This window comes from Copidosoma floridanum, unplaced genomic scaffold (genome assembly GCF_036245765.1).
Source record: "Copidosoma floridanum isolate Cflo_tuat_1 unplaced genomic scaffold, Cflo_Japanese_pri ptg000019l, whole genome shotgun sequence".
NCBI lineage: Eukaryota > Metazoa > Arthropoda > Insecta > Hymenoptera > Encyrtidae > Copidosoma > Copidosoma floridanum.
This window is the reverse complement of record NW_028321896.1, coordinates 3,806,124-3,834,113: the sequence shown is the minus strand read 5'-3', so window position 1 is coordinate 3,834,113 and position 27,990 is coordinate 3,806,124. Positions and strand designations below refer to the sequence as shown.

At 36.9% G+C, this 27,990-nt stretch overlaps 1 protein-coding gene across 4 annotated transcripts in view; it reads left to right on the top strand.

Moving 5' to 3' along the window:
- LOC106642099 (uncharacterized) overlaps nt 1-27,990 on the top strand; it is a 117,461-nt gene that overhangs the window by 75,326 nt on the left and 14,145 nt on the right. For 2 of the 4 annotated variants that reach the window (XM_089593240.1, XM_089593237.1), the window contains exons 2-6: nt 15,558-15,671; nt 18,408-18,558; nt 21,437-21,547; nt 22,880-23,057; nt 24,629-25,137. In XM_089593240.1, the coding sequence (XP_089449366.1) occupies nt 15,558-15,671; nt 18,408-18,558; nt 21,437-21,547; nt 22,880-23,057; nt 24,629-25,137 (1,063 nt within the window). Of the gene's footprint in view, nt 1-15,557; nt 15,672-18,401; nt 18,559-21,436; nt 21,548-22,879; nt 23,058-24,628; nt 25,138-27,990 lie in introns of all 4 variants that reach the window. The other 2 variants (XM_089593239.1, XM_089593238.1) reach the window with 1 other exon arrangement.

Genomic DNA, 27,990 nt, shown 5'->3' with positions numbered 1-27,990 from the left:
TACAAAATGCATCATGTACACGTTGTACACGTTTGCATCCATCCAATGATTACCATTTACTTATTACATTAGCAACGATCCTAATTTGAAATTAACAGTGAGTAAAATTAATAAATCTTCCTAGTATAGAGTTATTTTACTAATTTTATCTTAAAATTTTTTACCAGCATTTGTGATATGTCACCTTGACCACAATGGGTTGGATAGTCATTATCTGTCAAAAAAGTCGAATTACTACCAGTCTAGTACCTAGTAACCTTACTACAAACATTTTGTAAAGCTACTCGCTGAAAGTAAATTTGAAATGGTTCAAAATAAAAAAAATAGTACCAACGTCGTGGTAAAGTAACAAGAATATTTATTGCCGCGTGTAGGAAGTAAACGTGAAAATTTAATTCCTTTTTTGATGAATAGTATATTGAGTTGTGGAATTGTCAAATAGTATCGAGTCTCGAGCCGTCCTTTTCTTCTTCTTTTTCTGGTGTGGGTATTTTTACAACTTAATTTGCGCCCAAGCTAATCAATAGAGGGACAGGCTTGCCTTCCTCTTTTTCATGATCATCGTTTTCTTCTCAATCAATTAGGGACACGCCATTCATTTTTTTTTTTCTCTTCCAAGTAGAAACCGATCGAGTTTTGCCAGACGCGTATTTATATGTATAGGCGTACCCACGTGAATTCGATCTGGATTATTTTCATCGATCTCCCTCCATCATTCAATACGACGGATTCTCTTTCATTATCGTATTCTCCCGTACACACAAACCTTTGGCGAAAAAACAAAAAAGAAAAAAAAAAAAAAGACGATGAAAAACAATTGGAGTAAAAAAAAACTACTTCACTTCCCATCGCTAGCTCAAATATTCTAGCTCAAGAGAGATGGAGAGACAAAACGACATAGTTTTTGCGCGCTCGTGACATTCAATACGCGCAAATTGTGAATCGGACACGCGAGCGAAAAAAATAGAGGAGAAGAAGGTGGTGGCACATCCCCCCTCCTCGTTCTTTCTCAACGATGTACTTGATCTTTTCTTGCTTGGCTTGCACCGTATACTACAGAGAAGGAGGAGGATGAAATTCGATACTAGCTCCTCGGAAATCGTCGTCGAGGTGCATACAATACAAGCTTGGCTTGTGCCTTTTTGATTAGATAACGTCGACGTGGCTGTAGTTATCGATACCACACTGTTGGGCAGCGAAGGCTCTTATATATATATAAATAAATTATTAAATCTTGGGCTAGCATATATATTTTTAACAAAACTCATGATTTCGCTATCGCGCATAAATTTTTTTTGTATAATTTTTAATTGAAAAACTGCATATGGTAAACATTGGCTGATAAATTGCTTTCTTTCTGTTTCAGGTGAGTAAAATCATTCGAGCCATGTGTTCCGTAAAGATGTCGCACGTGAGTTAATCGTTTGCACGTGTATTTCACGTTATATCAGCACGTACTTTTCCCCAAAGAGAGATGCCAATCGTTGTTTCTCCAAAACTCTAATCTACTTCAATAATGGAACATAAATGTTGAAAAACAACGATAAAATAGTGATTACCTATAAGAAGTCCCGTACATTAAAGAAAAAAAACAAGATCAATATCTTTCACACAAATTATTACTGAATAGATTCACATAATCCAGGCGTTTTGTCCGAAAAACAAAATTTACGAGTTCTAAGACTTTCAACGCTTATTCCAATACGCAATCGCGTAATCAGCGAAAGGATTCGTAACTTAATTAACCATCGTTAGTTGACGTTGATATTACGCATTCCAGCGGGCTTACGCGCGTCATACGTAACAATCTACAAAATTGTTAAGTGTTATCCACGTAAATTTTTGTCAAACCAATCATAATGTAATGCAATTCGTATAATTAGCTGCACTAAACGAAACGAATAGTTGGCATTAAATTTTTTAAGTCTTTGGAATTAATGTGCTCCACACGAGTACGACGTTTTGTGAAGGTACAGCTAACGTTAAATAATTTTTATTCAAGCGAAAAAAGAGCCGCTGGTGGTATTTATGTTATACGCAAGCGGCTTAAAAAGTTACGGGCGTTTAGTTTTAAATTTATCAAAAGAAAACGTGATCTTTGTACAAATTTTTCAAAAATTAAAAAACAGAGATAACAGCACCACTATAAATTTTTACCCCACCAAACGCCAAGATTAATACTCTGGGGGAGCCCCTCTTTTGAGGAATCGCCTTTGTTTTTTTTTTTTTTTTACATCGTGGTGTGACACTTTTTCTCGCTTTTTTTTTTTTTAGGTCAAAACCAGTGTTTGTGTTTTTCCACGATAATTCCTCTATTACGCAATAAATTAGTCGTGCCGCCACGCACTCGACGAGGTTAAGTACCTAAATGATGTTCTCTCTAAATTTGAAATAGTGATAAGTATACAACTTTTTCAAAAAAGTGCATATATACACTGTAAAATAGTGAATTTACACTATTTAAACAGTGAAACGGGCAATTCAACCATTTCAAAGTTGTACGTTTATAACTTATTGGAACTAGTGAATATTCACTATTTCTATCAAGTTAATGTTCCACTATTTAAATTAGTTAGTAAACTTATCGTTGGAATTACTCGAAATAATGTATATGGGACGTACAATTCTCTTCATTCGAGTTAAGATTGCACATTGGATTACGGATATATTTTAATATTTAAAACTTGTAGCGATTGGGCGCGAATAAGCGATCCTCAATTTTCACTACTTTGCCAGTGAAAATCTTGTTCACTTTTCCGAATAGTGAAATTTTCACCATTTTAAATTTAGAGAGTTTCTCCAACCCAAGGGTAGCAAAATTAAAAAAAATATATATATATAGGACGTTATCTCGCTAACTACATTGATAAACAACTGTGATATATCAAAGAAACGTGCTGTTGCGAGCGAAGACACCAGACAGATGTGCACCAGAGATAAAACAAATTATCTATAAAGTCGGTCCTACTAACGACCCATGAGCGGCACAATTACTTGAAATTCAGTTAACGAAATTCTCAAAAGTTCAGCTTACGACTGATCCCTCTTACCACTGCTCGTAAAAGAAAGTGGTCAATAGACGAGAGTGAAGTACGTAAACACATCTATAAACACGTATAGGCGGTATAGGTATACGCCCGTGAATCACACCGTTGTCAGGAGTAAGTATAGTGTATAGCACTGCAGCGGCAAGCGTTATACGCTTGAAAAGAGGGGAGAGGGAAGCTACCAGGGCAGGTACTCTAGTCCGTGAAACACAGCTGCTACAGTGTGACCCGACGACGCGACCGCGATTACGATCATCTGTGCATAAGTACGTGGGCGCGTTTGCATACACGTGTACTTACTTACGTGCGATTCACTTGAGGTGTACTACGACGACGAGTGAAAAAGAGAGTTGCTTGTATATTATTTCTACAAAGAATCGGCATTATTTTATCAATCGTTAGGAGAGTGGTGAGCTGGTGAGTAGTACTTTTTATTGATAAATAAACCGGAATAAGTAAAACACGTCCGACGATATAAAGTTTATTCAATCATATTTCGTAATGTATTTGTCACTACATTGTTTCATCCACACTCTCCCAGGTATTGTTGAATGTTGTTTTTCGAGACTCCAGTTTCTTTTTCACGGACTCGCTCGTATACATTTGTCTCGACGTAAGTGCGCGCACATAATGTACACGTCACTTGTGCAGTAACACTCTCGCTTCTGTTAAATTATGTGTAAGAATATTACGCTCCAAGGGACGGATAAATCTTAAGCAGCTGCGGTTCACCTGCGGACGGTCGAGCGCGAGAGTGACTCGTCCCGCGTCAGGATACACTGGCCCACATGTTGGCCGGGCTCTCAGGTTTTTTCACATGTATACATACAAATATACCCTCGTACGTTTCCATATAGCCAATGTATGTTTCACAATTACGATGACATAACGATAATAATTCACGGGCGCTCGCGACTTTCGCCGCTACATTGTAATGTATCATTAGGCCAAGCAAGCACGGATGCGTGGCGTATACGGGTAGAACAGCGATACGTGTGTACAAATTTGTTGTGTGGTAATAAATAATCCGAAAAATTCGCGTTTACGCTACGAGCAATTGCCCAACGTGTGTACAACATATATATGCGCTTTAGATCGGCCGGGAGCTCGTGAATTTTTTCGCCAACGCGTAATTAAGTGTACATATTACCGCTCGAATTAGGAAGTTTGATCGATACGTGTGTGTGCGCTCTCTCGTTACGTGTGCGAGTATTATATATATACACTAGATGCATCGTGAGAGGTATAAAACGTGCACGGCTGTTTTTTTTTTTTTTTTCCTTCCGAATCATCGAGTATACTTAGCGAGAACGCGAGGGAGATAACTCCATGTTTGCTCTTTTCGCGGAGAAACCGGCGATCTTGACACACTTGGCGTTACAACGGTGTAAGTATATAGTTCTGCGGAAAACAATCTCGCATGACGGCGAGTCCATACTCGTCGCTCGCACCTTGTGCGCTCCGAAAGCGAAAAAAAAAAAAAAACATTTTATAAACTGTAGGCCATCGAATCCGTAGGTTGGACCCAAAACTAAAAAAAAAGAATCATCGTTATCATCATCAGCATCCCCCGCGCGTTGATGTATAGCTATTACGGTACGTGCATCCATCTCTATATATAACGGGACCGAGAAAGTTCAAAGGCGCACGAACGTTTATATTACATACACACACATACACACACATACACACACACACACATACAATAGACACGAGTAGTAAATGAGCATGCACGCAATCATCGATATTTCGCACATAAAAATGTATGCCTGTACGCATGCACACGATCGGAGAAAATTACGCGCGAGTTAGGTGTACATTACACATGTATAATATGTGTGTACGTATATGTTTGTATCGAGTAACGCTTGGAGGAGAGCTCGTTTATTCATAGACGGTGTGTCGCCTCCCTTTGCATTCATCTTTGCTCCCTACATGTATATTATATGCTCGCACGTAGATAGGGAGCGGTAAGCCCGCGGCCGTATCTACTGTCAGTAGAAACAGCAGGCTAGTGGGCAGACAGCCCAGCCCACACTCCTCGACACCCGTCTTATATTGCCACCAGTATATAATACATATATGTGTGTCCACTCGTGTCGAGAATGAATAGAGCTACGAAGGCAGTGGGTAATATTTATATATTTCCAAAGGCTGGCTGACTGGTTGTCGTACGCGAGCGATCTCTAGATCATCTATGCCGCTGACCGAGGGACTCTCCTCTTTCCAAGCTGCATTCGTAGCTTCAGTGCTAGTATAACGTGTACAGTATGAGAGTAGCTAGTACGGCTCGCTACGCAGAGACTACAGGGGCACAAGGGCAAGGGTTTCTTTTGAGCTGCGATTTCGATAAATTTAAAATTGAATGGTACGATGGTGCTCGAGGATGTCGAAGAACGCGTTAGTTGCAACGAAACTGCTCTCCTTTGGCCATATAAAAATGTTCTTTTATTTTTTTTGCACCGTGTGAATATTTTTTTTTTTCCCCACCCATAAAAACATGAGACACGCGCCCCGAGTCCACGACGGCCCAGCCACGCAGAGTACAACAGCGCGAGGAGGCGCGATCGCGCGCATGTCCGCGAGCGAGCGAGCAAGAGTACCGCGCGCGCGCGAGAGAGAGAGATCGCCCTGGCCCACTGACCTATATTCCTCGCGACGCACACACACACAGGGAGAGAGAGAGAGAGAGAGAGAGCGGAGGTAGGCGGCTACAGTAGCATGCAGCGCTCGCGCGCGCGCACACCCGCCCTGCGTCTTCGTTTCGCGGTACCGTCGCCGATGTTGCACGCACGGCGGTTAGTACACGTCTTGGTAGTCTCGCGCGCGCTCTCGCTCTCCTTGGCGGTGCCGTGCGAGCGCGCTATATGCTTCTTTTACACTCGCTAAAGTGCCCGGGTACCTCGAGGAGGCGAGCTTTTTTCCCGCGTCCCATCGACCCTTGTTAGAAGCCAAGGGAGCACCACTCGCCATCGTGTCATTTTACTACACAAGGGGAAAAAAAGCTCCGTGTTGTCATGTACATGTATGCGTACGAGCTTGCGTGGGCCACAATCATTCGCTAACGTCATCGGCTGCGCGCGCCCGCGCACCCACGTTCAACAACAGCCTTACGCATACCCACATCGCGTATACCAGTAGGGGGGGGGGAGGGTGGCCCACACCATTAAACTTGGCCTAGTGGTGGATGTGTAATATGGAGTCGGTTGCCAGTGAAGACGAGGAACAACACCGCCAGCACGATCGCGCAAAGTTACAGCAGCAGCGTCGACGCAGACGACGGACAACCCGCTGACTTTGACTCCTGCGAGTATCGCCCCCTCGGGACGAGGAACCAAGGGAGGAGGACGCTCTTTTTTGCGTATGGGCGTTTGTATATGTGTCATCCCTGTACCCCACCAGCTCAAGCCACGTGCCCGTAGTCGTGTCACCGTTCGCCAACTATACGTATATACGGGGGCCGCTCGATATTACTTATTCCGCGGGGCTGCCGCAGCTGTGCGTATATAACATAAATACCCACAGCGAAGGTGAAAGTTTTTGCAAGTGCGAGAGGGACCGAAAATACCGTTCTCTCTCTCTCTCTATCTGTCTCTTGGCTCGGTGGATGCGACGTTGGATGCTCTTTTGTGTTTTTTCCTCGCAGTTGTGCAATTATTGTTCCACTGGAAATTCGCGCGTACGAAAATAACGAGTTTATTGTCTCTGTGTTGCGGGTGTGACGTTTGAGACCGAGTGGTCTGTGTGTGTGTATGTGATAAGTACGCGTCGTCGCTTCTGGAGTGACAGTTGACACACGCGGAACAGTGGCCAGTGCCTTCCAGCGAGCGCAAGCTCGAAAGCTCAAAAAAAAAAAAAGTGTCTTCGAAAGTCAACGACAACGCGGTGTGTGCTCTGCTCCGCGTCAATAGAAGAAGCAAACCCACGCGCTCGAGGGGGGTTGTATTATATTGCTTTGCAGCTGGCGCAAGGGTGGGAAGGAGAAGAGCGACTGCGCTGCGACCGCTGGGTCGCTAGGGTCCATCCGTGGGTCCGCGTGTGCGTGATACAGCAGAGTGTGTTATATAAGTTCACGTGCACCATTGTTCGTGCGTTTGTGTGGGTGTGTTTAGTGTGTGTTGGCGAAGCCGTGCAGCATCATCTCTCTTTCCGGTGGTGCTGACACAACACTGTACCTATACTCTCCTGACGACTGGCTGGCTGGCTGCACACAAAACTGGGTAACAGCGAACACGTGCATTGGCGTTGACGCCGTGACTATAGCTCTCGCTTCTCTGCGTATATACTCGTATATTGCTGCTGGATGCATGACTACGTATCGATGCTACGGCTCTGGTGAGATGCAAGGTGCGCGAACTATCGAGCTATACCACTCCTACTCTCTGTCATTAACACTTTGTGTCTGCATCTGCCTTTAGGTTTATTTATTACTATTATTATTATCATTTTTGTATTTACTATTATTTTTTTGGGCTCTATCAGTCCAAGATGCGATGAGGTGGTACAGTTTTTTAAGTTTTTTCAATTTTCACCTTGTGTTTCGTTATCATCTCGTGTTAAAACCGAGGATGTAATTTTATAGTTTTATATAATCTTATTATCAACATATTAATCGTAGTGATGTTAATTCTCTTTTCAATGGATGTAGTGTAGCAATTCCCTGCCATTCAAGTTCAATAGATATCTTTTGTTGGACCAGATTGCAAGCTTAGCACTACTGGTAAAAAGATGGTATTTTTTTTTTTTTTTTTTTTCTTCGTGTAGAAAGTTGTACATTGAGGTATTTGGAGACTACACTGCAAATTCAAGTTTTTTTTAAACTAAACCTCGAATTTAATCAACTATCGGTTTAAAATTGAAACGCTCAGACACTTAATTTTAATCACTTGGTGATTAAATATTTGAAATATTTCACTGTCAAGGCTTAAGTGTTTTATTTGAAAATGCATTAACTCTTAACAGTATACCCGATGGTTACAATAGAACTCTGAATTTTTTTTAAGTGTTCAAGTTCTTTAAATCTGTGACAAAATTTCCTAATGTTTAGTTCGGTTTAGTTCGAAAATATTTAGATTTACATATGAATTATAAATTGTTTAAGGTGTCATTGGTTAACTGAGAAAAAAAATTCTCTTTTACGTACGCAGTACGTTGTCGTCGGTTTTTCTCATTTATGCTGGTAATTGTTTAATGCTCGGTATGATTCGGTCAAGCAAATACACCCACACACACACATACACAACATTATCTTATTCACTTATATCGAAGTAAAGTGGTTTATCAATCATTTACGCTCACGAGTTCAATATTCATATCATTTTATCGACAGAACTTGATGAGACAATTATTGTCATAATGATAAAATATAAATGATATTTTATGACCTGAAATCTTATTTAAACCGACATTGATAACACAATTTTAACAGTAATTCAGATTTTTTTTGACTTATCATTTCAAGGTTAATAGTTTTGTTAACTATCGACTGTTTCTGAAAATTAATATTGTAATACTTTGCTGCTTTGCTGTGGAACATAATAAGTAATTTTAAAAATTATTTATTATACATTTAGTACTCAAAAGTATCAAGGCTGCTTATAAATAATAATAATAAAAAAAATGGTAATAATAATAATAATGATAATAACAATATTAATAATAATAATAATAATAATGGTAATATTAATGTAAATAGTAGTAGTTATAAGGACTTTACATTATAAAAAAAATCCAACTGTCGAAATATATTTATTATTATACTATAAACCAATTCACCTATAGAATTTGCATTTGCATTTAAAAAAATTAAATGCACTCAGAATTAAAAAAAAATATTTTGATAGTATTTTTATTGTAATTAGTGTAGTACATAATCTACGCGTCAATTGATGTATCCTATCATATGTTGTTGTTATTATTATTATTTTTATTATTATTATTATTATTATTGTTGTTGTTAATGCTATTATCATTTTATTAACATATAATTTATTAGTCTGTACAAGGATAAAAAATTTGTCATTATAAGTACTCTACATTTATTAAAATAAGTGTTACAGGGTTCATTTTTTTACAAATACTTAGAGTAGAAATAAAATTCATTAAATACACGTTTTGAGCAATAAAAAATAATGACTTGGAAAAATGCATATTTTCTGTGAATAGGAATTATATGTTTGTGCAAGATAGACATTAACAGTGATTTTTCTGCGAAAACCATCGTACAGTAAAAAATTGCTGCTAACGTATTATAGTGCCCAAGGATTTTACCTCACTTTTGTACTTTCACCTCTTTTTTTGCCTTAGCTGCATTTTTGACCTAAAATTTTGAGTAAAAAAAATTACAAGAAATTTTTATTCTGACTATAGTAGTATGTCTTACCGTTGGCTTCGCTGTACTATACATGAGGTTAAGACGTTCTTTATTTTTTCGCTCCTTATGTGTGAAATGTTTCATGTCAACTTGGTATGTTCTTCAATACATTTATTTGAAACGTACTTGAAAATGTGTATTAAAAATAAGAACTATGGGTCATTTCAACTACTTAGAGATAATAGTAAAACATAATAATTAGAATTTCATTGTGATTTCACTTACATTAATAAAATTTTATTACAATAGTTTCGTGTAAAAGAGATTACATTTATTACTTTGAAAAATCTGTTAATGAATAAATAAATTGTTTAAAAATCATAAAATAGTAAATTATAAATTTGAGTATGAGAAAGTTTTGTGACAACTATTACAGCGGTTTTCTTGTTGATATTATCATTCATTACTTAGTTGAACAAACATTTTATATCAAAAATTTGTTTCTGTATACAAATTACTAATTTAATACTACTTAATAAATAATTACCACTGAATTTAATTCAATTGTATCAAATACGAAGTAGTGATAAATTACGTCCTATTTTCGTTGAAATAGAATATATTTATATAAAAGGAAATTACGAAAACTTATTGAAAAACTGTGAAAGTAAAAAAAAAAAAAAAAAATATACCATACTGAACTGTTAGGGGGCTCTTTCGATGTCTGCAGTGTACTCTTGGGCGTGCTATCTTCCATTTGGAATAGTCTTTCTTCAAGCACAACTATCATTGCCAGACACTCATCATTCAATCAAATCCATCATTAATTTGGTTAGCTAAAAACAAATTTGTACAAATACTGCCATTGCACTTTATTATTTTATTGTTGAGAAGCAGCCTATGTACAGAAAACCTTGGATTGTACACTTTGTCGTAGATGCATAGTTTTAGGGCAGCAAATTTCTTAACGTATCTCTGGCAAACAACTGAAACAATACATCCATGTTTTTTTTGTTTGTAAAATCCAGATAGAAATAATAAACAGTCGGTTCATTATCGAAAATTCCAATCCACTCCCGAGTGGCTGGATTGAACAATTAAAATCTCCCCCTCCAAAGAAGGAAAAAAAAAAAAAAAAAAAAAAACTCGCCGAATAAATAAACTGCATCCCTCTTGGACGATAACGCTCGCAAGATAGATCCAAGGGATAAGTATGGAAACAGCCGTACGCGGCGCATAATAATCCGAAATAACAACGCCGCGCGCATAGATCAGCTCGGCTTAGAGGGAGAGAGAACCTTTGCGGAGAAAGAATAACCGGTTTGTTGTCTCTGGCGCGTAAATATATATACACACACGCTCAGGACTAGATCGAGGAGAGCGGAGCAAAGAAGGAGGCAAACTTTATAGAACGGCCGTTTTTTTTGTTTTTTTTTTTGGAGGTAATTACGATTCGGGGAAGCCCGGCTTCATTTACATCATAAAAACGTGCGCAATAAAACAATCCCTTTCGCGGGCCGGCCGTCAACGACAGTCGGGACAATCTTTGGGAACATCGGACGCAATCGGCTTTGAAACAAAATAAGGATATACGTACAAACTGTGCGGAGAAGCATAAAACCGCGAGTCACCGCTTTTAAAACAAAATAATTCGCGCCGGAGCGCCCTTTGTCGCGTTGTGTGATTTTTATACGCTGTACCACCTGTATATTATACGTACAGTTAGCCGTATTGGTCGTAATAATGATAATAAGATGTACAAAAGAGGCGGGCAGGCTCGTAAATTTTTTGCTCGCCGATGATTTATCGTGGAAAAAAAAATGCGCCATCATCTCTGTCTCTCTCGATACCGAGCTAATGCAGCCGTGAAACTATTCGACGGCGCGCTTGTTGGTGTATCGACGTGGTGCTGCAGCCTTGTATAAAAAGTCGAGCGAGGCTCTGTTTGCCTTTGCTGCCCAGTCCCTCTTTCTCTTTCTAGCAGCGCTGGTGCCCGCGAGTCAGTGCAATCTCGATCCTCGAATCTCCTCTGACTTTTTTATTGGCGTCATTTCCGGGCCCGCCGCATCGTAATCATCGGCGTACGCACGAGGAGGGCTTGCTTCGTTAGAGCCCTTGTACACACCCGTCATAGGTTCGCTCGGGCGTCTTCTTCTTGTTTTATTATGTTCATGCGCTTGCCGGTCACTTGTGCATACATATTACGGTATTATATGATGTGCACAGTACGTAAACTTGCAACTTTTGTGGGACTCGCAGGTTTTATGGGCTGTCGGTAGCGATATTTGCTGTAATACATGCCACGAGAGAGAAAGAGAGATAGGGATACAGGAGTCCATTGACGATCGTTATTGTGATAAATTTATACTTGCCCTCCTTCGTCCTGAGTAAAATAAGTTGTGGGTAAATTATATTCTTTTCACGCGTGCGAATTTAATTTTAGCTTGTATTTGTCGAGCTTCAATTTTATGAAAGCTACCATGGACAGGCAGACAAACATCACGAGTTATGAAGTCAGTCGAAACAATAAAACAAGTAAAACGTGCGACTTTAATTTTTTTTTTTTTAGTTATACATTTTTCAAAACAAGATCTACAATTGAACAAAAGTGTTGTTTATATATTTAAATTGTACAATCATCTTCTGTGTGGGTGATTTTAATATACAATTCTCTTTGAAGGTCTGGTGAATCAAAAGAAAAGACGAGAGAAAAGAGATGGTGGATGGGCGATAAATATGATGGCTGTTGATCGAAAGAAGCGCTCTATCAGATGGTTTGAAAAAGTGCATACTTTATTCCTCCTTCCACGTGTCATATAAACCTAAACCACTGCTTGGATCATCCGCACCCATACGAGAGCTTTCCTCTTGCCTGTTTTTTTTCCCTCTTTCCTGAATTTACATATACACGAGTCGTTCGCTTCATTTGGCGGATAAAATTTTATATTGTCCATTGAAGCGCTACACGGAATGGTAGTACTATGGACGTTTGGATTTTACGAGATTGACTTTTCGACAAGTTCCGACATCAAACATATTGTTGCGCTTTTGTTTCCACAGGAAATTTCGAGGGAAATTTCACAGTGACTGATATTGAAACATTATTGATATTGTTGAAAACACGTTTCATGTTTTAGCAAGTAAACGGATTCTTATCGGCTGTTTTCAGTATGTTATTAATAGTAATTCCATGTTTGATATTGAAGACAATAGTAAAGTAAAAAAATGATTTACTTGTGTTTCCTTCGTTTTTAAAATGAAAAATATGTACAGCATTCACCCGTAATTTGGAGGTTTAATCGGTCACTTTAAAAATCAATGTCGATTTTCAGATTTTTATTTTTAACTATTGAAGCTCTGTTGGTAAAAAAAACTGTTATTATTTTTTTTAACATTGAAGTTACTGTATTATTTATTATCCTAATATACACATTGTTTTTATACAGCTGATGCATAATTTGTAGTTTTTTCATTTACTATTTAAAACTATTTGACACTGTAGTAGACCATTTTTGTGAATTAAAGTTTATTACACAAAATTTGTCCCTATTTTTTCATAGTAAGAAATTTGTTCAGTAAAACATAAGTACAAATGTAATGATAAATTAATTTTAGGTGGAGAAATGTTGTGATGTTAAGATATGAAATTAAAGATCCGGAAGAAGTTTTATCTACACAAACCTTATGAATCGTTTCTTATAAAACTAGAGTATAAATATATATTAAGCACGAAAATTAGGAAGTTACAATTAATTGCTGTGATTTATCTAGAAAAGCTTTGAGGTTATCGGTAACCTACTTACTTTAATGTGCTGAAACGTCACTTTAAATATATATATATACACACACGCATTGATACGATGTTTATCGGTCGTATTTTATCAGATGACGTTTCGTTGCTCTGTGTGCTCTGAAAAACTGGCGAATGTATACTAGATAATTATTTTATGCTCAGTGGTGGAACTGAATATTCGTGAGACTTCGAAGTTTACCGAAGTCAATAGTATTGACATTTAGTTTTTTTATTACGAAAACCGTTCTTTTTTTAATTTCTAAACTTAGTAAACTTCGAAGGACTGAATTTTTTAAGTTATACATTCTTTAGAAATTTGGGTTTTTCGAGAAATTCGTAAAAAACATCGTAAAAATGAAGTTATGCCACTTAATTAATTAAACGAATGGCGTGATAATAATTCGTGTAGGATTAAAAGAAAGTCTGAAATCGGCAGGAATTCGGACGCAGCTTGGGTTTTTTTTAAATCACTTTATATCTGCGCTAAAAAAACCTGAAATCCAATCAAAATTCACGATCCGGAGATTGCATATTTCTCTCCTCGCCGATGATTATTTTGCTGACGTTGCGATCGACTCGCAGTCGATAACTCTGTTCATCTAAATTAACACGCAAACTCTTTTGCAATTTTACTTTCATCACGCCTCGTACTCACCTTTTTAATCATTTTTTTCTCAAGAAAACTAGCAAAATTTTCTTTGGTCGTCAAGTAAGAGTATTATAGTTTGATCTTTCCGTACATAGATTTGTCTCGTCAAATACGAAATCTTACCTGTTATAATGGCCAATCTTGACATTTTTCATAATAAAAATCCCTGTATTTGCTTCCAACGAATAATTTTTAATCCAAGGATCGATTTTACCTGTATTAATTTAATTTATAATTATTTACCAGTAGTAGTATTAAAACCGAAAAAATGATACAACGGAGTCGTCCGGTGATATACTTGATTACAATAATTACGACAGCAACGAAAACACGAATATCACGGTGGTATCGTGTGTATAGAGCAGCCACAGACTGCTCGTTAAAAAAAATCTTCGACCCAGCTGTTGCCGGCGATCATCGATAAAGCGAAAAAAGCAGAAGCCTAGAAGCAGTAGTGTATAATTTAGCCGCGTAATGGGCGAGCATTGTCTCCGCCAACGTAGGTATAACTTTGGGCTAATTATTTCCCCTGCTGCCTGGATAGTACCCCAAAACTTGTACCTCGTAGCGAAATCGCTCATTAACGTCACCGTGTTTTACCTTTAATAAAGTCACGAGCGTGCCATTTAAATTTTAAATAATATATCCCCGTCCCTGGTGAATAAAAAATAAAACAAAATAAAACTCCGACAAGATAAGCGTGTGTCGTCGCCGTATAACCGTGTGTCCCAAGTCTCCGGGTTCTTATTCAAATGATTTGGCGTATATGCGGAGGAAAAGGGGAATCTGATGGAACGGTTCTTCCAGCTGTTGTTGTCCGAGAGTCGGCAAGCGCATAGAGTGGATAAAAATAAGGAAAATTCAAAATACCGAAAAAAAAAAACAGTGTAGATAATGAGAACATTGTATTTGGGTGTACGTAAAATGAAGCGAGTGGTTGGAATAGATCGTTGGATCGAAGATACCGTCGCATTAATTAGTATAAAAAAATCTCCGACGGACGGGTTAGGCCGATTTTTATTGCGGGTAGTAAATCGCTGGCGGTCGGCATGAACTCGTCCGAAACTCTTTCTCTTTTTCTGCTGTGCCGCACACATGGACTTGATCGTGCATAGGAAAGAAGAATCTTCGGGTCATTTTGGCTCGGAAATTCTTCTCCATTTGTAAACGAAAAAAAAAAATATACCTAACCACAGTATTTTGAGTAGACATGGTATCTTACAACTCTTACAAAAAATAATACCTATGGATTATTTAATTAAAGAAAAAAAAAATATATTTAAACGCATTATTTCGATGGTTACAAGACTAAGAAATTTAAGATAATTTTATGTCTTTGACTGGTCTTTGTTTTATACAGTTGGTACGAAAGGTACTCTCAGGCAATGAATATTTAAAGTCACATATTTTGTAAAATAATAATTTTTTAAGTAAATAAAACTACTTGAAGTATTTTTTGTTGTAAATATAATTAAATGTTACAAAAATAGAAGTTATAGGAGAAAAATTACTCATTTTTAAATAAAAAAAAAAAAAAAATTAGATTTCTCTAGTGATTTTGTTTGTATAATATTACTGCAGACTTTTTTTTATTTAAACCACTTTTAAGGTACAATTTTATTCTAAAATTGTCATAAAATATCACAAACAAAAAATATCTATTCTTTTTTGATATATATTTTTAAGATTTCATGAGTTTCTCGTGCTTTAAATAATATTTACTGTATTAACATGTTTTATTTTTTGTCATTCCAGGCCTGGCCCATATAAACTGGGTGATGACCCATACAACTGGGCCAATATGAGCGGAATAAGTGGCAACAACACGAAAAAGAGAAAGAAATCAGATGCCAAGTCTCAATCGCAAATGTGAGTATTTAAATATATTTCCAACGTGTTTGATTTTGTTGAAATTCTATCTTAAAACGTGCGCGTATTAACACTCCAGCGTGAAGAATCTGATGAAATCAGTTTTCCTTGAATTTTTTTTTAAAATCTTTTGTTCATTAAAATATCATGATTTCCGTCATTATTACCAAATTACTTCAGCATTAAAATAGTATACGTACCAGCGTCAATCGATGTATTATTATTAGATTTTACATTATTGGATGTGTGATAATACTGTGGTAATTATTTAGCCATTAAATAGCTTTTTTAATTCTTTAAGGCTGCGTTGAGTTTGAAACATCTATTTCCTACCGTTCCAAAATAATTTGAATCGTCAATGATAGTGATTTTAAAGAAAAAAGTAAATTTCAACCTATGCATACGTGGTCCGTTCTCAGAGGAGGTAATAATAGTAAAGAAAATTATTTTCAACAAACTTTTTACTAACTTGATTGTTTTTACTAGCAGTTGATGTCATAAATAAACAAAAAAAACTGCATCTTTGTCGAAAATGATTATTCTAGTCATTCGAAATCTAAATAGAAAAACAATTTTCTTAAATTATTTCCTACCACATCACCTTGAAATAAATCAAAATAAATGACACAAAAAAAATTATTCAACTGCCTATTTAATGGGCTAATAATTAGATCAGCTAAAGAGTTTTGTCCAAAATAAGATTAACTATTTTTTTTTTGGGGAATAAGGTGCAGCATGCAATGATTTTTTACCGATAGCTATTTCGGGTCAGGCAATGGTCCTTCGTAAAAGTTTCCATAGAGACAAGTATATTTCATACTTTTAAAGAATTTGAATACAAGTGTCTGCTAATTTTCTTGCGATTTTCAATTATTTTTTTATCAACAAGTGTTGTACAAATGTTGCACAACTTATGTCAATACAGTTTTCGTAATTAAAAGCATTCATTACTTCGATCTTACGTAATGCGTTAAATTTCATCATTTTACTTACTTTAATTATAAGCAATTGAGTTCACTCAAAATTATTTTGAACATTTTTTTTTCTTTTCGAAGTCACTTTTCTGTCATTCATTTGCATGTCTTCATAGAAACAGCAACCGTATACCCGATGGATAAGAACAAAATTTTCTCGAATTAAAATCGCGCTGACAGTGACCGCGTTTATGGTAATGTATATGATTTATTTATAAAGTTATAATTGCAGGTAAAGACATGTTGTCTGTTTGACTTTGTAATAATTTAAACTTTATTCGTAAAAAAACCACAAAAAGAGATAGTGCAAAGTTTGTATTGAATAATATTTATAAATACCTGTGATGTCCTCAAAAATAAGTGTCCGATGCTTTTTTTTTCGACTGCCACAATGACTACTTATTTGTTTGTTCCATGACAACCGCAATCGCATCAATTATCATTTATATACGTAGATCCCTTAACTAATCGTACACAAGATTATACGTATACATTATTACCTCCTCATATTCAAACAACAATTATTACAAATTGAATTACATAAATTCTTCATAATATATACATACATGGGTGTTTCTCTGGCTTGAGTGTTTTATAACCTGCTCTCAATACCTTCGAGTCGTCATTAAATATCTTTGCAATTTTTATTTGAGAAAGGCTTATAACGTTTGCGCGCAAAGTCAACACAAACACACGTACACTTGCGTGCGACGGAGATAATCTGTTTGCCCATGCAAGTCTAAAGAGAATAGAGATCGGTATCGACGAGTGTACGCACACAACATATTATATTGTACGTATACGTACTTGTCGGATTTCTCAAATTCCTTGAGTATGGGCATGTACAGTTCAGCGCGTATAAATACACTCTCTGTCGTGTCAAAAGCGAAGAATGCACTTTATCCGATGTTAATAGCCTGCCGAATTCACGGCGAGGTTTAAAATGTTGTTTTCGCGCGGAAAAAAAAAAAAAAAAAAAAGATCGAAATCGGCAAAAAACCGTACACGGAAATAAACCAGATCCTCGAGCGTGCAACAGTCCTCGATTTAAGTCTCGGCGTTCCACACCGTAAAGGCAAATATCTCGCAAAAGCAGCTCGTCGTCGCGGCTATATACCCAACTGTCGCGGCATCTCGCGCTACCGCACGCTTATTTTCGGCAACTTGATCGGTATACATGTACCGGTATACGTATACGTGTACACGGCCGCCTAGAAAGCACTGCTGTCCGAAGAGAAAGAGCGAGAGTAGAGAGAGACGCTCGCGCGCATTCGCGTGAATGAAACGTGCATTTTCTGCGCTTCGGCGACGCCACGGAGCAGCAACAGCAGTATAACAAGCGGAGTAATGACGGGAATGAAGGAGGAGCGGGCCGCGCGCGCGAGATAAGATAAGCCTCTCATTTCTCACTCACTTTTCGTTCTCGCTTTCTTATGGATCTATCTGTGGGAATGCGCCACGCGACTTTCAGTAGTTCCCCCTTGAGCTTGGCTTACTTTTATTTATTTTTTATTTTTTATTTTTTTTATTATTTTTTTTTTTTTCCGCTCTTCCAAAGAATGGTAAAGCGAGAGGAGGACACTGTCCGCTTTTTTTCCCCGGCCTCCTTCCCCCAACAGCTGCGGCGCGCGATGGCCCTCGGTTATCCAGTGTCATCCCTTGCGATGCCCCGATTATAATGCACCCATGCAATGAATCGCCATCATTGTGTATCAGCAGTACTGCTGTTATGATTTGTTTTTCCTTCCGTTTTCTGTCGCAGCAACAAGTGCCTTAATGAGAAGAAGCGCCGGGAAACGGAGAACCACTACATCGAGGAGATCTACGAGCTGCTCACCTATATGTTTCCCGAGGATATGAACACTCGCGCCAAACTCGACAAATGTCAGATTCTTCAGAAGGCTGGTATTCGGGTAAGCAACGATGACATTGTTTTTTTTTGTTTTTCTTCTTCTTCTTCATGCCCGCGACCGAACGTATTATTAATCACGCACACGAGTGTATAAAACACGCTCTCGAGCGAGAGTGTGTCCCCGGGAGGGTAAGGTCGCCCTCGGTTCAACGAACCCCTCCCCACTCGCGGCTCGAACTTTTCAAGCAAAAGTGAACGAATGTGCGCGCGAGAGGGGAAAACGCGAAATAGCCCAACATCCTTTTTTTGAAGTTGAGTTCGCGCATCACCTGAAGTACAACTTCACGGAGGGGCAAATTATGGAAACGGGTGAAGAAAGGTGGCTTTTCCTTCTTGGATGAGAAGTCATGAAGGGGAAGCACGAAACGGCCTGATGTAGTGACTGGAGAAAACGAGAGCAGTTGCAGAAAACCGAGAGAGGAAGGAAGTATGAGTAGCGCTTGTGTGGATTTGTGCGCGAAATGAAAGAGGATCCGGAGGAGAGAGCTCCAAATGTACGTACCTGTAGCGTTTCGCTTTCGGAGGAACGAAGAAGAAGAAGAGGGCGAATACGAGCGAATATGTATCTAGCGTATACACCGGAGCGGCAACGTCGCATATATCAGCGGCTTTGCTCTCTCTGTCTCTCGGAGTCACCGACTTTTCGAGGCCACATGTTAACTCATTGCGATTACGACGCGATCTGTCGGCCGCGGGAAATACGAGCTCAAGGTCGTTTTCTCCTCCTCGCCGACTGGTGTGCCACTCTTTCTCGCTCTCTCGTCTGACCGTGAACTCCAGTTGGTAACGCAGGAAATGCCGTTAACGGCCTCCTCTCTCTCTCTCGTGTTCCTCTACTTACTTACTTCCGAGCTGCTACTATACTATAACATGCCCTGCTTCGTTCTTCTTCTTTTTTTCTTGTGCTTCGTGTAGCCGACAGGGCAGACCTTTTATTTTCCTCGTCGATTCCTTCCTTCTTCCTTTCCTTCTTTTGCTGCATCCAAGAGAACAAGAGGGTCAGAATACCCCCTCTCTCTCTCTCTCTTTCTCTCTAAGTATTTGGATGTCAGCTATACTGATGCTGCCGGTCGCGAAGAAGCCGATACGAGCTTTTAAAAAACGATGTCGTCGCCGCTGCTACTGTGTCTCTGTGTCTCGATCGCGAGAAAAACACTTGCATTTTTCGCATCGTCCCGAGTTCACGGTCTTCTCCTTTCATTCGCGGTGAATCGATAAAAATAGGCACCGCACGGTAGAGAGCGCGTCGTCGGAATAATCAGACCAGAACTCTTGGTACCTACTTACTAAGTATTAGTTGTTTTTTCAAATAAAGGGAGGGTCTTTATATGCGTTTTTGAGATTCGTGTCTTTCATTTTTTTTTCCAAAATCGTTGTTTTCCGTCAAGGACATTTACATGCACTGTTATCACCACCGACTCAAGTTTGAACAAGTGAAGTTTTGTTTATTTTCTCGACACTTTGAACATAAATCAAGATACTACTTTAAAACATTTATAGGCTTTGGTTTATTGTGATGATCGTTTTGCACTGCAGTGTCGAGAGCAATACACTTGCTACAATCGGCTGTACAGCTAATAATAAAAAAAAAAAAAATACAATACAATGTATTAAAAATTTCAAGACATTTTTTATCATTATTTGGCCCTGCTTGACTTATATAACAGAATTGATGAACAAAACAAGCATTTAATTTAGGCAAACATCTATGTGGTTGAATATGTATTGTTCACCAAACTCAGAACATTTTGTTGTTTCATACGAAAAAAAACCTAATTTTAATAATTTTATATTTGAGATGTTTTCTTAAAATGTTACAATTTTTTTTTTTTTTTTTTTTTATATTGTCTACCACACAATGTTTATATTCGATTTTTTATTATTTCTTAACCAATGCATGATTATATTTATTTACTTGCTTTAATTAACTACCACTTAATTTATTTTATGATTCAATAAATTGTTTATATATTGATTAATATGTTATATCTGCTACGAACCATTTTTGAAAAAAATACATATTTGGCAAATACAAATTCTGCCTCGCAAGGAATGAAAACCGTACAAAAATTTTTTTATTTAATTAAAAAAAAATTCAAAGTCTTTTACTTCTGAAATAAGTTATATAAAAATTCAGATTGTCACCTCTTTTGCCAAAGCGTCTAGACATGAAGCATGTTTGAGGAGCTTGTATTTAAAAATTAAAAAAAAAATTACATCAACTTATTGATAACATACTATCTTACACGATAATAATAATCAATGAATTTGTATTCATGAACATCTATGACTTTCACTTATTCACAACTTAGTATTCGGTAATGAGGGTTCATTTTTTGTTTTGGTAATGATTCATTTTTGAGTGATTTAATTATAGTTGTTCTAGTTAAACTCATGTATTCATGAAAATAGCTTTCATTAGTTTGAGCATATAAAAAAATTATTAGTTTTTCTTAGTGTTTTCATTACACACGTACTGGTATAATTTACGTACCTTTTTAAAATAATTTCTCCTTGTAAGCCATTTTGACCTTGGAGTCATGCATAAACCTCTTTTGAATGATAAAAATTATAAGCATTTAAATATGTTTTAAATACTAATGATGAATATTTTGATTAGAGATCCAAAATTTATTTCGAGTAAAATTAGTGGAGGATTTAATTAGGAAGTCAAGAATATTGAAGCGATTAATTTTTGCCTTCATCAGTGAAAACAATGACGAATGTATAACAAATCAAACGGGAAAACTGGTCCATTATAAATATTACAAAAATTACTTTAGTTGAAATTCTCGTGTTCCAGTTACGTAATTTTTTTTTTTTAAACGATCACAATTCTTGTTAAACTTGTAGAATACAATTGAAAATTTTGTTTGCAGTGCGGCGATCTTAGAGGTTACGAGGATAGTCAGGCTGTGCAATTAGGAGAAGTATCTTCGTCTGTTCCTAAAAGATATTTTGGAAATGCGATCACCCGTGCTGTACTTGAGGTATGTATCATATTCTAGAATGGAGTAAAAATTTTTAGATCATAAAAAATCGAATTTTTGTAGCTTGATCGATTCGTAACTTGATTATCCTTGATTATATGAAAAATATGAAATGAAAATGAAAACACAAGTCTACTAAAAATTTTTTTATATTTAATTGAAACAAACGTTTTTTTTTCCAAATTTTTTCAAACGAAAAGAGCTGCATTTTTCTAATTTTTTACCGTTATTTTTTTTTTTTTTGTTCATTTTCGCGTATGGTGGTGTATGTAAGTTATATTACTTGGTAATTATCAAACGAGGTTTAAAATTTAATCAGCTTCATATAGTTTACGTAGATACTCTATAATATATTTATTAAGCAAAGAATTCACTGGTAAATCAAAAAGAAACTTATTATTTGTATACACAACGCAAGATTTCAAATGGTGACTAAATAAAGGGAAAAAAAAGAATTCTTCAATTTTAGTTCACCATAATTGTAATATACTATTTGCTGAGAATTATCTTTCAGGTTATCCTCCATTTATGCTGTTTGTTTCCCGGCTTTCTTTGACACTTCCGCTGCAATATGTAACCGATAGTTTTCTTCGACTTACATATAACCATTTAAACAAAAATAATTAATATTAGTCACTTAGCGTGCATGTCTTTGTAACATGGTGAGCCTCGTAAGCCCTTCAACCCGACGCGTATGCTAGGCGATAATGATTCATGGTCAAACGACTCCTATAGTGGGAAAAATGAAAAATCATAATGATTTTTACGATTAGGAGAGTCAAAATTCACTTGCGCATAACTGAAAATGCTTTGTACACTTACTACAAGAAGCTCAGTCTCATCATATACGGGTTAACCATAGGTTTCGAGTTTTCTTCCATTTTGGACATTCGATGTATTTATTTATTTATTTATTGTCAAAGTTGCCATTACCGCCCGAAGAATCAGTCTACGCATCGCAGTAACAACAATGAAGTCTGCTGGTCCCTTGCATGTTATTATTTTGTATATATATTATCATTACTGGCATAATAATTGAATAGTTGTTTCTAATGTGCGTAAAAGGATTCTCGGACCTGTAATACCAATTTCAAAGAAAAAAACATTCAGCTTTTGATACTTAAACTGGAAAGTACATCACTTTTGATGTTTTTTTTAGCTGGTGTAAAAATTAGGAAACATTGGTAATTATTACATGACAACGTGGGTTTCGAAATTTAATCAGTTTATGCGTGTAGAAAGTTTTTTTAATCCTTCATTTTACGAACAATCCAAGCAAACGATCGACACATGAAATCAAAGTGAATCTAATACTATTTTCGATATTTTCAGGCTATAAAAGGCTTTGTGTTCATATCGACTAGTGAAGGGCGACTGTTACACGTGACGGACAACATTGCCGATTACATAAAATTTACCAAGGAAGATGTGGTCGGAAAGGATATTTACAATATTATTCATCACGGAGATCATCAGTCCTTCTTACCGAACGCTTTTCCAATGTCAGTAGGTAAGTCGCACACTGTTGCCACCACGTTTGTTTTTGTGTATGTTACTCTTTTTTTTCTACTTTACTAACGCTCAATATACACTCATTTGGCTTTCAAAGACGGTTTACATCGAGATTCATCAATATTTTTTTTTTTTTTTTTTTTCAATTTTGCTTTTTTTTCTTGGTAATACTTATACTAATTGGGTCGACGCGCGCCATTATCTATGATTCAATAATAAATATCAAGTGGTTCGAACAATGTGATCGGAAACTCAATCATCAGATCTCTGCATTAACAATATTAACACCTGCACTCTTTTACACGTTACATCATTTCTAATATTACGATTCAGCAACAAACAATAGTTAGGGACTCATTAACTGAACAAAATTCAAAATTTAATCTTTCAAATTGATGGGCCGATTTTTCGGAGATATCTTATTTGAAACGAAGTCGAAAGACGGGCGCAGTTTGCAAAATTAAAATATTGTTGAAGCTAAATCACCAAAATCGCAATTCCCCTCTGTCCTCGATAAAATTTGAAAAAGTGTGAAAACAGAAGACATGAAAACTCATGTGCCCGTTGGCAAAGAGTAGTAAATTTCTGCCCGTGTCGTCACGTGCGTCTAAAGTTTTTCACTTTCTGTCAACTAAAGTGAATAAAATCGTACACACCTATAGCCCAGGAGTGAGTAAAAAAGTCTCAGGTTGCATGTTTTTTTTTGCGGCCATGTGGGTTTCAGTGTTGTAAATGATTGTTGCATTTTTAATTCAATTACACCCTCATCACCCAATACCGATTCCACTCTCGATTGGTCGTTTACATGAGCTTATTACCTTCTCCAATAATGTGCCAAACTCCTTTTTGTCCATTACAAATAACAAAAGTAATGAATAATTGAGTTCAAACACAAATTAAAAATGTACAATAAGTATTTCCAAGCTTTTAAATTGCACATATATATATAATGTAACAATAGATCATATTAATTAAACAGTTTCGAGTCATGGTAGGAGGCACATGCGACCTGAGACATATTATTCGATGATTCAGTCATCTCCTTGGTGCATAAAGTGTACTATTTTTACTACTTGATCCCACTCGAATCGTTTATTCAGAAAGGACAGAGCTTCATCTCAACATTACAGTGTCATCTCTCGTCTTGCGTGTCTGCTCTCTCCTCCCCCTTTTCTCTTTTATTCTTTTCCCTTGTTCAAAAATCATGTGTTTGTGTTTTCTATGTATATTTACATATAAATATGTATATATGTATATATATATATCTTTCTCTCTTTTTCTTTTTTTCTCTCTCCCCAACTCCTTGTACACATCCATCCATACTACAAGTGATGTACGTAATAAAAAAACAAACCTTTTGTTTGCTCCCGTGTGTGTTTTTATCTGTGATCAATGAATGACCGTCACGACCAACGATGATCTTCCAATCTCCACTGAAAATTGAAAAACCAAAAACCAAAAACCAAAAACAAAAACAAAACTGAATGAAAAAACGAAAATCCAACCAACCAAAAATTTGGAACAACCACCGAAACGCTGATTTGTGCGACGATGATCGCGTCGAAACAGGCTGGCCAAGAGACCACACGAAGCGCAACTCTTTCGAATGCCGGTTTCTGGTAAAGCCTCCCGATGACAAGGACGCGACTATGGAAGAGAAGCAGCAACGCGTCTCAAAGTACGAACTCATGCACGTGACCTCGATCGTCATCTATCCGAACGCGGACGGCGAGGACGACAGCGTCGGAGTGAATATCGAAGGAGGCGTCGAAGGTGTGGGAGGAGGTGGTGGTGGTGGAGGAGTCTGTAGCATCGGTGGTGCGGGCAGCATCAGCGGGAGCAGCAACAGCAGCAACGACCTGGCACTGAACGTTCTGTCGCGGGACGACTTTGGCAGTATATTCGACGATCTGAGCAACAGCGCCGATCTCGGGCCGTGCGTCATTTGCATCGCCCAGCGCCAGAGCCTCGACGAGCGGCGCGTCGGCAGCTTCATCCTCAAGCTAGATCGGCACTTCAAGATATTGAGCATCGACGCTTCCCAGCTGGGACATCCTTACGCAACCTACCTATCCAAGGTGAGAGACCGAGAGTACGAAAGGGAGGACGGCGCGCGACGCTTTACCACCCAATTGCTTTTACTTATTTTTTCTCAATCACCCATCTCATCTCTCCAACCCTCAACCCTTGTCCCCCTTAACACCTCTACTTTTTTTTTATTTTTTTATTTTTTTTTATTTTTACCTCGTATATCTATCTACACACCTGTACTGACTTTGTGTTATTGCTGTTTATGGTCGCTCTGCTATAATTAAATATACAAATATGCATATTATTTATTATGATTATTATTATTAATAATATTATTACTATTATTATCATTACACACGACACTTTTACGATATCGTTTTATTTGATGTTAAGCGTGTGTCATTATTTTACACGCATACACGCACACGCTCACCCCTGCAACTTATCTTATTCTATGATGTTTGTCTGTTTTTTTCTTCGCACTATTACACCGTTTGTACGGGCTTTGTTGTCAATTGATGTCGTCGTTGTGTTGTTGATGATATTTACCAATTTTTCGTTGGATCGTGTACACGACCCTTATTCCTCCGTCTCTCGTTCGATCGAACCGCAACTCCAAAGCAAAGTCGCAGCAGTCCTTTCTTTCCGTCTGTCTCGTCATCTCGTTATTTACCTGATCTTTAATATGTACCTGAGACCTCATAGATCTACTTTTTTTTTCTTACTTCGTATTTGCGTTTGATTGTGTGTTACTTTGAAAAGACGAATTTTGAACTGGAAGACACGTACAACGATGATTTTGCTGGTTTCATTGTTGCACCCTTTTTTTGTTTTTTTTTCTTAGTGTACTTGTATATATGTACGTCAAATAAGTGTAAAATGGCATTTTACTAAAACTGGGTGTAGTTTTCCTTGTACATATATATATATGTCAAATAAGTGTAAAATGGTATTTTACTAAAACTGGTTGAAGTTATTTTTCTGACTCGGGCGTTTTTCGCGAACTTTTGACGCACGCTGTTATCGCGCCCTTGTTAGGAAAAAACCAAGAATTATACATGCTATTCGTAACTGGTGCACAACCAAAACAACAATAACCAAAGATTCGCACCAATTACGAAAATTGTCATTTTGTTTTTTGTTCAATTAGTGTTTAACGTAAGTTACATGTCATTACACGAATTGTAATCTTCTTCGTTGTTCATTGTTAACAACAGTTTTTTAAATAAAGTTTATAATTTAAAAAGCAAAATTGGCCTAGAAATTTTTGACACTCCACACATTTCTTCTACTACTTGATATTCGCTATGCGCCTATGGCAGGTGGCGCCGTCAAGTGAGAGAAATTGTCCCTCACTAAGATCGCCATAATGCATGGAGCCTTATAGGAAATTTTTTAAATAAATTTAAAAAAAGGTTATTAAGAGTGGATTGACCGAGTGAATAAGTGATTTGAGTGAGTATTATGTTAGTGTACAGTAATAAATTTTGGTTAGTGTTGTCATATGTACTACAAGATTGGAAACAATAAAAACATGGATTGCGACTGTGATAACACAGCATATTTGAGTGCTTTTACATGCTTACACTTGTGTACAGCTTAATTAAAGGACACAAGTAATCCACGGAAACGTAATATAAATGTGTAAAAGTTTACCTAACCTGTCATTAGTATTAATTTTTATTGAACACTGTGTTGTGAGAAATAGATAAATGTAAGCAGTACTTGTGTTTCTCAAGCTCCATACAAGTGCAAGCATGTGTATACACATGTATATGTTGCGTTAGCACAGTCGCAATCCATGTTTTTATTTTTTCCAATCTTGTAGTACACATGACGACACCAAACTAAATTTATTACTGTACACTGACATAATACACACTCAAATCACTGATTCATTTGGTCAATCCACTCTTAATAACCTTTTTTTAAATTTATTTAAAAAATTACCCATAAGGCTCCATGCATTCTGGCGATCTTAGCGAGGGACAATGTCTCTCACTCGACGGCGCCACCTGACATAGGCGCATAGCGAATACTACTTTTCTCTGAAGCGCAAAGTAATATAACACACGTTGTACGAATATATATTGGCGATTTTCACCATTTCTATTTTTATTAGCTAAGAGCAGGTAATATTCTTCAAAATCCGGATTCTAACAAGGGCCAGTTTTTATTCTCAGGAATTAAGAATATCGTGCAATATTAATGTCGTTGATACTGGTCTTGTCGATTAAGATTCTTCCTATTTTCTTCTATTTTACCTGATAACTTTTTTTCCACGGGTATCTAAGTTTCTTTTAGCATTTCTATTAGTTGTGTGCGCCTTTTTTTAAATAACTATTTTTAAGAAAAAGAACGAACAAGCATTACAATTACTCCTACAGTACAGTAGAATGGCTGAAATTGCTGTTGTCATTTGTTTGTGTCAATACACGTACACTCAAGGACACGATAATTTGTAAAATTGGCTTTAGAATTTAAATTCGTATGATGATGCGATTTAAAGTCAAAGTGTTTGCAAGATTACATTTTAATTTTTAATTCACACGGTTGTATGGTAATGTGAGACCAAAAACACTAAAATTAACGTAATTTAGTAGGGTTTCGGTGAGACTAATATGTGTCACGTAGATGTTCGTATAATACCACTAACTTTATATAATTTTTCATTGTTAACTGTGTAATTCTTATTTTGTTCAAACGATACTAATCTGTCCTTTCTTTTGTTTATTTTTATTTATTTATTTATTTTTTTCAATTACGTTATAGTTTCTTAATACATTTTTAATACACGACTATACATTTAGAGTGCACCAATTTAACATGTGCGTTCTCGGAGTTTTATCTGATCAAGTGCTCGTTGTTATTATGATGATTATTGTTGCCGTTATTTTTTT